The 11,372-nt window shown below is 45.3% G+C and overlaps 2 protein-coding genes across 2 annotated transcripts; one reads left to right on the top strand and one right to left on the bottom strand.

Annotated features, from left to right (window-relative positions):
- The first annotated feature begins 469 nt into the window (after positions 1–469).
- Positions 470–1,207, top strand: LOC122365845 (keratin, type II cytoskeletal 2 epidermal-like). The gene is made up of 2 exons (XM_043337427.1): positions 470–540; positions 775–1,207. Exons 1-2 carry the CDS (start codon positions 470–472, stop codon positions 1,205–1,207), a joined length of 504 nt encoding a protein of 167 aa, XP_043193362.1.
- A 4,274-nt stretch (positions 1,208–5,481) lies between these two features.
- Positions 5,482–5,967, bottom strand: LOC122365844 (acanthoscurrin-2-like). Its single transcript, XM_043337426.1, has one exon. The coding sequence runs from the start codon at positions 5,965–5,967 to the stop codon at positions 5,482–5,484; it is 486 nt and encodes a 161-aa protein (XP_043193361.1).
- Between the last annotated feature and the right edge of the window lie 5,405 nt (positions 5,968–11,372).

Raw genomic sequence — 11,372 nt, 5'->3', positions numbered from 1 at the left:
GGCTTCGCGTTTCGTTCGTCATTTTGCAGTTTGCACCAAAGGATGCATAGAATGGCAATAAGAAGCCAATTTTCAAAACAAAGCTAAAGAGCGTAAGGCAACAACTGTATGATAAGCCTCCAAGTGGTCATTGATAAACAGCAACATTGGTGCACGAACGTTCTTCGTAAAACAAGATGTGACAACGAATTCAAAGGGAGGAGTGGCGCTGCCCTGAGTGCCCAGTGCCCACATGGCAGTGATCAGTGAATTTAGCATAAGCGAGTAACTGATGATTGTAATAAGGCAATAAGCTGAGAAGCCCCCGTTCCGCACCATTCTTGTTGACCCAGCTTCAACGACTTGTACTATCAGACTCACTTTCTTCTGCGCTAAGCCCATGACATAACAGACTGACCTGGCCCAGCACTAAGGTCGGGTGTGTGTAACGCCGTCAGAGCCGTAAGAACAACCGGTCACAGGGTGCACGATGAGCAGCTACTGGTATATAAAGCCGGTGGGCGAAGGATCACGGCATCAGTTCACATATTTCACTCCCAGGTGAGCAGAGTTGGCCTCTTCGTGAGCATTTTAATACACCAACAAAATTTCATACGTATATAGTGAAAGCAGGTCATTCATGATTTGGTTGCAACTTATTCTTCAATGCATTTATATCAGTTTGCTCCTATATTGTGTTATCAGTTTTTATTCCACTTTCCCTATCTATACCAACATTATTTTATAAGGTATTCTTATGAGTTTCTGAGCTCTAACGCAGCTGCTTGCCTCCAGGTCTCAACCAACAGTCACCATGAAGGTTCTACTGGCTCTTGTGCTCGTGGCCGTGGCCGCTGCCGACAACCGTGGATACGGCGGTTTCGGAGGACGGCCTTTCATTGGAGGAGGACGACCCATCATCGGAGGAGGCTTCGGAGGACGGCCCATCATCGGAGGAGGCTTCGGAGGACGGCCCATCATTGGTGGAGGTGGCTTCGGTCACGGAATCGGAATCGGTCACGGAATCGGCCACGGAATCGGCCACGGAATCGGAATCGGCCACGGTATCGGTCATGGAATCGGAGTGGGTGGTGGATTCCGTCCGGGCGGCTTCGGCTACCGTCCGTACGGATACGGCCCGTACGGTTTCGGACGGAACTCCGATACGGACATCAAGGCTGAGGGCTCGGCCGCCGAGCCGGCGGAGAAGGCGGCCGACAAGGCGTAAACTTACGCCCACCAAGCGTCGGTGATCATATTCATCATGGAGTATATTCTATAGCATCATTTTTCATATATGTACTCGATAAACACATTCTATGCAGTCAATGCAATCGTTATTCATGTTACCGCGCAATGGAGCGCATGTAATACATTTTACGTAACTCTATGGTTGTCTTTTACAAGGACTGGCTTACGAGACTTGCTACCCACCTGCATAGCAGGTCGCCGATTCTCACTTAGTCTTTTGCCTGCTGACCTTCTCCCTCTATGTTTATATCTTCACTTATTCGGGAAGGTAGCCTTCAAAACTTATTCAGAACAACATCCTAAGCAAAGAGAGCTCGTTTCCATCAACCTGTGCATCGCTGAGCGAGGGTTCTACAGAGTAGGGCCCTCCTGCAATATCTCCTAGACCACTATGTAGAGCAGTTGTCTGCTGGCCCCCCGGGTGGTGCCCCCTTTTTGGACATAAAACAGGGTCATTACCCCACTTAGCAGACCCCATTGCTTGCACACTGCACAGTCCACCCCTTTCCATTCCACTTGCGGGAAGTGCGCGGTCACGCGTACAGTTTTGGAGATAGAGAAAAATGTTCCAGCTCATAAATGTGTAGAAAGAACAGGTCTACAAAACTGCAATCTCGATCCTTATTTTGATCACCCAAATTTAAAAAAAATATATATTTTATATGTTGCAAAAATACCATAAATTTTCAAAATTTTCAAAAACGGAACATATGTTATAGGACTATTGGTCTGCTATCGACATGCCAAATTTGAGCACGATAGCTTCATTTTTTGGCCACGTTTTGGCGAAAACTGCTCAAAATTGATGACGTCAAATGTTCAAACTCAATTCATAGCCTTTACAGACAACATAGAGTACTACTAAGATCACCATTGGCTTTCTCGTGGTGAGCTGCATCGAATAGATACCCCTTTTTCTTCAAAACATCAACTTCGAAATTTGACCTTTTTACCTGACATTGACCTGATCTCCACCAGGACGAAACCGACCCCAATGGCCGTCTACCCAACACCATTGAATTGGAAATGTAAAATTGGCCATAAAACATGTATCACACGGTCCTGGTATAGCTGTACCGTATAGCTAATATAATATATTTTGACCCTTAGTGACCTGACTTCTGTGACCTGACCTCTTCGATCTGACCTCTGTGACCTGACCTGGTATCAGTGATCTTCTGCAAGCAGCATATGTAACTATTAGGCAACCGACCCTCTATCGATGATTCTCGATAGCATGCCTTTCACTCGATGTTATATCGCATTCCCTAGAAGAAACGGTGAAAATGCGAGATCTAAGCTGACCTGTGACATCATCGGTGACTCCGAGGTCAATGAAATTACTTAACTCTCGACATTTTTCTCAGGGATACCGAGCGCCGTTTGAGCTATGTATGTAAATCATTCCAGTACATACTTCCGGAGATATAAGGGGGAAAATAGCCCCCCTCCCACCAGGTCGCGTTATAATCAGACCCCACCAGGGCCCTGGCTAAGGAAAGAATTGTGTCTTAACCCTCGCCCGTATGGGGGGGGGGGTCGAACGGACCACCCCCCATGGTTTTTCGTGAATAACTCACGTAAAAAGCGGCCGATCGCGACGAAACTTTCAGTACCCTCGCGTTCATCAATTTCACACCTACCCTGAAAATTTCATGACCCTGACCCAAGTGACCTTTGACCTGTGACCTACTTTTCGAGACCATGTTTGGCTGGAATTGCGATTCGGCGTATGTCGGCTCGCATTAGCCGCGCGTTTGCAGTCTTTTCGTGGTTTCAAGCGCTCAAACATGTGATATGATGTTGCCCCAATGCATTAGGGTGGGTGTCAAGGTCACCTGAAGGTCAGGTCAGGTCATTGACCTTTGATGACCTCGGTTCACTTTTTCGAGTTTTACATGTTTCTAGGCCAGTTTTTGGAGCTGAATTCGAATTTAGCAACCATATGAACATTTACGAAGTAGTTTTGGTGCCTTTGTAACATGTTACGAAGCTGTCAGAGGCGGTTGCCACCTACTACGAATACCTTTACTGGTTGACCTGACCTGACCTGACCTGACCTGACCTGACCTGGCCTAAATACATAAAGACATCATCTGTGATTAAAACTAATATGATATTCGTGATCAGCACCCCGAAAAACCCCATAGCAGCCACACTTTACGACGTTCTAACAGGTCCCGAATTTACCGCCTTTGGGGTCATTGACCTGACCTGCAAGGTCAACCAATGACCTAGGACCTTAAAATTGGGTATCATCGGCTTCCTCTCGTCACGGGCAACACGCTCGTTTTTTCCGCGAAGCTCTAGCTCGATCAGGGGCGAAACGGCAAGGGGAGGGTCCAACGGACCCCCCCCCCCCCTTATACGTTCGCGGCTGGAAAAACACCAATACGGGCGAGGGTTAACCCTCGCCCGTATTGGTGTTTTTCCTGCCGCGAACGTTTAAGGGGGGGTCCGTTGGACCCCCCCCCCTTGCCGTTTCGCCCCTGATCGAGCTAGAGCTTCGCGGAAAAAACGAGCGTGTTGCCCGTGACGAGAGGACCAGTCAGATCAATGACCCAAAAAATCGGGAATATCGGGACCTGTTAGAAAGTCGTAAAGTGTGGCTGCTATGGGGTTTTTCGGGGCGCTGATCACGAATATCATGTTAGGTTTGATCACAGATGATGTCTTTATGCATTTAGTCCAGGTCGGGTCAGGTCAGGTCAGGTCAACCAGTAGGGGTCCTGCCGGGTATTCCTAGTAAGTGTCAACCGCCTCTGACAGCTTCGTAACATGTTACGAAGGCACCAAAACTACTTCGTAAATGTTCATATGGTTGCTAAATTCGAATTCAGCTCCAAAAACTGGCCTAGAAACATGTAAAACTCGAAAAAGTGAACCGAGGTCATCAAAGGTCAATGACCTGACCTGACCTTCAGGTGACCTTGACACCCACCCTAATGCATTGGGGCAACATCATATCACATGTTTGAGCGCTTGAAACCACGAAAAGACTGCAAAGGCGCGGCGAATGCGAGCCGACATACGCCGAATCGCGATTCCGGCCAAACATGGTCTCGAAAAGTAGGTCACAGGTCAAAGGTCGTTGGGGTCAGGGTCATGAAATTTTAAGGGGAGGTGTAAAATTGATTAACGCGAGGGTACTGAAAGTTTCGTCGCGATCGGCCGCTTTTTACGCGAGTTATTCGCGAAAAACCATGGGGGGTCCGTTCGACCCCCCCCCCCCCCGCTTTACGGGCGAGGGTTAAGAGCACCTTTCTGTTAAGAATTTGCAACTTATAAAGTATTACTTTTTTAACTTGACAGTGGCCTTGCATTGCTCTCCCGAGCTAGAAATGGTCTGAGACTGCGTAAGCCATACCATTTTCGAATTATAAATACGTAAAAATATACCTGAATGAAACATATGTCTACGTTGGACTCCCGTCGACGTTTAAAGCCAGTAACTTGACCAGGCCTGAAATATGATTGTCGGGTTTCATTAGATTCAGCTTGAACATAGACCTCTATGTATATACAGAGGTCTATGGCTTGAATCAAAATTTGAACATGCCAACTTTCAGCTGGCTGACGCGATTCGAGCAATCGTGGGAAAACCGGTAGGCAATAGGCATGGCATCGACTTCTTTTAGTCTAAATGGCTTCACTTTCGAGCAGATCAGTTGCACCTGGCTTATCTCAATTTACGAAGGTTTCCAGGGACTGTTAGGTGTTGCTGAACTTTACTCCTGCTATTCTGTGTTCCACTTCAATTTGCTTTTGATAAGTACGTTGATTTGTATAGTCTGATGCGTTTTCTTCTGAAACATTTGTTTCGTAAAAAAAGCACAAAGGAGTGAGAGCACATGAGGTCCCGACAGTTCTACGAGTTTGGGGTTTCTAGTGCTGACAGGGTCAAGGCCAGGTAGGTAATCGTACAATCTAACCTACGGGCCACGATGGTCGTACCATTCAGTGTAGTGTCGAATAAAAGATGGTCACAGGCAATATTGAGCACTTCATTCATGTCTCCTTTGCATCACTAAGATGGTGAATAATGATAGCGTATATTCATACCATTTGCAATCATGAAATCATAATTATGCATTGGCGAATGGTGGGTAATATCTAAATAAATTTACATAAAAGCCTCAATAGAGGCGTAGATGTAGGAGTGAAGTAAGTAATGATCACACACAAATATATACGAATAAACGCACATTTCACACGTGGTACACACGTTCTTTGTTACCTTTCTGACGCACTTTACTCTTCCTCGGCCTTGATGTCGCTATCGGCGCTCCTTCCGTATCCGTACGGACGGTACGGACGGTATCCGTACGGACGGTGGCCTCCGACCAGCACACTGCTGGAGGCGACTCCGAACCCACCGACCACGGGGCGGCTGATACCGTGACCGATCACGGGGCGGCTAATTCCGTGACCGATTACGGGGCGACCGATCCCGTGACCGATACCGACGCCCTGACCGATACCAACGCCATGACCAATTCCAACACCAGAACCTATTCCGACGCCCTGACCAATACCAACGCCGTGGCCGAACCCGCCACCGCCGATGATCGGTCGACCTCCTCCGATGATTGGTCGTCCTCCTCCGATGATCGGTCGTCCTCCTCCAATGATGGGTCGACCTCCTCCGATAATGGGTCGTCCTCCGAACCCGCCGCCGTATCCGCGGGTGGCGGCAGAGGCGACGGCCACGAACGCAAGAGCCAGCAGAATCCTCATGGTGATTGCAGTTTGTTTTGAGCTGCGGACAAGAGTAATGATTAGCAAGGGTAAGGGTAGCAGGGATAACGATTTAAATGGCTAAATGATTACTAAGATAATTTACCGAAGCACAGAGGCAAAAGAACATTAATTAAGGGGGACTGAATTGCTACTTAATCGTGATTCGTGAAAACAATTACAAGAGTTTTATCTATTCACAAAAACAAAAAATAACCTTTTTAGTGGACCTTGTCTTGACTATTAGGTTACCGTCTAATGAATCGCTTTGACATTTCAAGGCGTAGACAGTATTGAACTGAAAGCTGTTAAATGTAAATATAAAACCATACATCATTTTACAATTACGCAACCAGCAACAAAAGAAAACTTCTGTTTCAAAGTGTTTGCTATAAGTCATCTGAAAATTTATTCAGGCAAGTCATAACTTCAAGCTAACTTGGTCAATGCTCTAAGACTAAATCTACTCATGAGTATTTTCTGTTTCCTTACCTTTTCCAAGCACCGTTGTCAAGGGAATGATAAGCACCAAAGACACTGTCGCCTTTATATACCAGATATTTCGAACCGGATGGCATAAAACCGGCCTAAAAAGACACGTGTCCGGCCCAAAGATCAAACCCGTGACCCAATTCACCGGTTTACTGCGAGAGGAAGACACCAATGTCAGGGACATTGGCGGTTCTGGAAACAACAGATCTGCAAGAGCATTGCAAACTTCGAACAATATATGCGCAACCGCAAAGACGACTTTACTCGGATTAAAAGCACAACACACGAGCGTGCTGATCGGGGCGAGATAACCTGACGGTTGTTGAGCGGGGACATGTGCTGAACCTAAGACGCGTTCATAACGTAAGAAGTGGTCGCAAAACGAAAGTTGTCTTCTGACAAAGTCAAAACTCTTTTGTCAAATACTCGTAATCCATATTCCACTGACATCATTTAAATAGTAGATAAATGATAATTACGAGATGTTTCGACAATTTAGCATTTTGTCATCGTCATCGGAACATCGGTCGTCAAGAAAGAGTCAGATCAACTTCAATTCATACATATCAATTAACCCGGCAGTTGCTAGGGTATTTCGCCATCCACCGTTTGCTGGGGGGGGGGGGGCGTTAAACGCCCCCAGCCGATAACTCGAGAACCAATAGGCGCAGCGAAACGCACGAGGCGGCAAACGAAAGAACGCGACGAGACGCTTCAGATGAGTACTTTAAAGTTGAATTTTGAGGTCACAGGTCGGGTCAAGGTAAGGTCAAACACCTGAAATCGGGCTTTCAGTAGCATGGACTTCAGGACTTCGCAATGGGCGCCTCTCGTCATAAACTCTGTCAAAACGGTGCACAATCCATCATATAAGGCCTGCAAGAGTGTCAGCTCCATGTAGGGGTCAGTCAAGCAAAGGTCAAGGTCAAGGTCAGCTCAACCGGGCAGGCACATATCCCCGAATATCAAAACTGATATTCGCAGCCTGTGACACATGTTTTATGGGTAATTTGGGGCGTAGAATACGATGGTGGCATTCATTTTATCATATGTGTACGTGTTTGGCTAAAAAAAGCTCAATTTAAGAAATACATGTATCATGGTCGTGAAGTAGTCACGAGAAATTGCCAAGATTCAGTTCAAGATTTTGGAAAATGCGGAACGATAATCAATAATCGAAGATAGCCATTTGATTGTTCATGGTATTGGCAGTCTAATGGCGTTTACGGCATGTCTGTATGTCTATTCTGTGATTTTATATGATTTTTTGAACATATGCCGTTTTTGGTCGAAAACTCAGAAATCATGACGTCACTAAAACCTCAATATCTCAAAAAGTTTCCAAACGATTTTTTTTTAACTTTGTCACAATAAACTTCAATTAATTCCCTACAGGTACCCAAAATTTGGCGCGGCGCGCCGTTTTTATGCTATGTCCCGGCAAAAAAGTGGGGGCGTTTAACGCCCCCCCCCCCCCAGCAACTCGCCGGTTAATTCCTAAATCAATATGAAATAGAGACGATGATGAAGCGATGAAGTGAAGAATGTGGAAGCAAAACTGCAATTGGGCTTACCATAAAGCCTGGTAAAAGCACGTAGCTAAAGCTTGATTCAATCATCACAGTATCAGATAAATTCATTAGCAATCAGTAATTTACTGTATGTTTTTTGCTCAATAGCATTTTGTAATTTACTGTACTTACTTTATGTTAGTAATATACGTTTGCTTCATTGTCTGTGTGTCGTTTGTCTATTTTGAATCGCAGAAATGTGAAAAAATAAAGATGTGGAAAGAATTCTAAGGGGGCATTTAAATACATAAAGCCCCTTAGAATGAAAAAGTAATTTACTGAAGCGGTAAACAGCGGTGGGGGGAAGGGGGTGGGGGGTTAGCCCGATCTTGCCTTACCGGTTGACGTGGCGGTGACCTCCATCTTGATCATTGCATGCTGAGTCGTCGCGCTGCGCTGAGTAGTCAAAGCTACAGACAGCGTATTGGGACAAGATTCGACAAACAGCAGTCACGTCGCAATACTTGACCTCATGAACAGCCACTAACCACTAAGCAACGCATGCCTCCCCGCATCACACTGCTTCCCCGCTCGCGCAGACTGTCCAGAGTCACGTGATCGTCCCGAGGGCTGACTTGCTGGCGGTTACTTGGCATTGTGCCAACCGACCACAGCGCGTGGAAGCGACGTAACGCAGGAGTGTTGATAAGGAAACAGAGGAAAAATGCGCAAACACACCAGCGCTGTTTAAGGTTGAGAGCTGGAAGTGTGATAGAGATGTTTCATGCTCCTTCTAATGTATAGGGATAGTCTATCAGTTTATATCTTATCACCTTTATTTCTACGCATGAGCCCTGGAAGCACATCTGTAAATAATTTATGAAAACGTTATCCGAACTATTTTACAGTTGCGACTTCCTTTCGTAGGGAATGTAAGCATTTTGATCGGTGATGAGTTCTCGTGGTCAAATCCTCCGACCGCATAATGACTCTCGATGCTGCATGCAACAGAAATATAGGTATTTGCTGTACGGCATTTAACACTTCTTTGCTATTTAAACATCATTCCGTTACTGCTGACGCATTATTTCGTAGCCTTTGCCGTTACTTGTTACGTGCCACATGTCATTTGAATGCAGGTCCTGTAAAAGTAACGCATGAAGTTTTTCCACTGACAGTGTTGCTTCAGACTGTTCAGAGTGTGTTATGTGCATCACATTAACATTGCTTAACTGAATTCATTGAAACAATAAGATGGAAGAAAAATGAGATTGTTGCAATGGTCAGGCACCAAGGATGAGCTGGTCCGAATGAATAAACATTGAATGGGTATTTTCGCCTTCATGCAATGCTGCTGGTCCAGAAAGCAGGCTTACGTAAATGCTTACATTGCATCTAACGTCATTTCTTGAATAATAAAGTTGTGTTATTACAGTTTGTTTTGAAATTGGTTAGGTTTGAATCTAAAGGTGCATTGCCTAGAATACTGTATTGTCGGCTGGTTTGACATGTTAGTATAAATCGAAAATACTTAAAACATCAGTATAGAAGTAAAGAAGTAAATAAAGGCAACGATCTCGACGATCTCGAACAACAACAACGATCTCGAACAAAACGCTAAGTGCTACCCCCCCCCCCTCTCTCTCTCTCCTCTCTCTCTCTGCCTCCTCGTCTCTCATCTCTCTCTCTCTCTCTCTCTCTCTCTCTCCTCTCTCTCTCTTTCCGCGCTCTGCTCTCTCTCTCTCTCTCTCTCTCTCTCACTCTCTCTCTCTCTCCTCATCTCTCTCTCTCTCTCCTCTCTCTCTCTCTTTCTCCCTTCCTCTCTCTCTCTCCTTTGTGTCTCTACTGTTTTTTTTTTCTCTCTCTCTCTCTCTCTCTCTCTCTCTCTCTCTTTCTTTCTTCTTTCTCTCCTCTCTCGATGTCAATTTTGACAACAATGTAAAATATTTTTGGATGTGTGGTATTCCTACTACATCCAACTCGCACAAGAGTCCCCAGCCTCTCTCGTGTAATTCAATCCGATGATCTAGCTCAAGCGCCAGCTGTATTACGCATGCCGAGCGTTGTGAAAAGCGTGTTGTCGCTACCCAGGATGTCAACATGCTTGCCAGCATGTCCATTGCAACACTGACCGCAATGCACGCGAGCTTGCGCGCTGACTAAACCGGATCTTCACTAAGCTGAGCGTGGGCTCAGAGACGCGGATTCGCCTCATATCAACATTCATTTGTCTGTCGTTACTGGTGTCCCCCGTCCGTCAGGTCAGTAGGGCGGGCGTTTATTAAAGAGAATATCCACAATTTGTTCTGAGACGTTCAATGTATAAAATGGTGCTTGCGTAACTGTAAGGTGCAGTCCACAAAGCTCATTGAAGTAGATAAGTTGAAGTACCTAACACAGGTGACATTTCAAAAGTGCGTAAATTCATAATCAAAATGCTGTACGTATTTCTGATTTGTGGTAATATAATCTCGCTCTTTTATTTGGAAGCATGTGTTATGGTTAAACGTTGTTGCTATTTGTTAAAGAGAAAAACGATCAATATCGAAATATGTATTGTTTGCTTAATATGGCAACCTAATAAATGTGGCTGGCGAGTAGAGTGACGCTTCGCTCTTGAAAATACTATTGCAGATTAGGGTATCCGCGCAAAATATATACCGTCGATATATAGCATACTCTCGGAGACGGAGCTTAGCGCAAAACAATAAGTACCGTGTCGCGCTGTCAAAAAAGATCATCTTCAAAACATTTGTCTTTTCCAAATCACGTCTGCATCATTTTCTCTTGCCTTCCAGTTTCCGCCACACTCACAGGTTCTGGTAGTATCTTTGACACACTGAACATGAAAATGGCACCCGCGACCCCTTTTTATGACCCTCGGGTCATCTCAGGTCACCAATGGTATCTGTTTTTTTTTTTGCGAATAACTTTTGATAGAGGCATGCTAGAGCGATGAAAACACCTTAGTTGTGTTTGGCTCAACGATACGGATCGAATGATATGCAGCTTGACACTTACCGGTCAGGTCATGACGTTGACCTGAGGTCAAATTTTCAAGGTAACCTTTCAAAGTCAACTGGTAATTCATTCGACGCATCTTGACGAGAGGAGCAGGTGATGGTGGTAAAAGAAAGTTCGTGCAAGGTTTAGGTCAGAAGTTATTGCAGAAAACCCGTTTTAGAAAAAACAGTTATTTTTGTAGTTTTTGCCCCTTGCAGGCAAAACCGTTACCAATAGGCCAAATCCGAGGAATTATTGAGAAAGAGCGTTGATAGGGCTATCAAATGAACTTTTCCGCGGCGCCGTAGCTTTATTAGTTTCCGAGCTGTGCGTCGATTTGTTGAAAATTGTCGAAATCTGACCTACAAATCGGCGTATTTTGGCTTTCAATGACCTCTG

This window comes from Amphibalanus amphitrite, unplaced genomic scaffold, assembly GCF_019059575.1.
Source record: "Amphibalanus amphitrite isolate SeventyFive unplaced genomic scaffold, NRLGWU_Aamphi_draft 000766F_arrow, whole genome shotgun sequence".
Taxonomy (NCBI): domain Eukaryota; kingdom Metazoa; phylum Arthropoda; class Thecostraca; order Balanomorpha; family Balanidae; genus Amphibalanus; species Amphibalanus amphitrite.
Note: the sequence above shows the minus strand (reverse complement) of the source record. Positions and strands in the feature narration are given on the sequence as shown.

Excerpts from the sequence above, each read along its gene's own strand:
- LOC122365844 (XM_043337426.1), bottom strand. The coding sequence starts at position 5,967 with ATGAGGATTCTGCTGGCTCTTGCGTTCGTGGCCGTCGCCTCTGCCGCC.
- LOC122365845 (XM_043337427.1), top strand. The coding sequence starts at position 470 with ATGAGCAGCTACTGGTATATAAAGCCGGTGGGCGAAGGATCACGGCAT. Across the intron at positions 541-774 it reads TTCACATATTTCACTCCCAG|GTCTCAACCAACAGTCACCA; the intron begins GTGAGCAGAGTT and ends GCTTGCCTCCAG.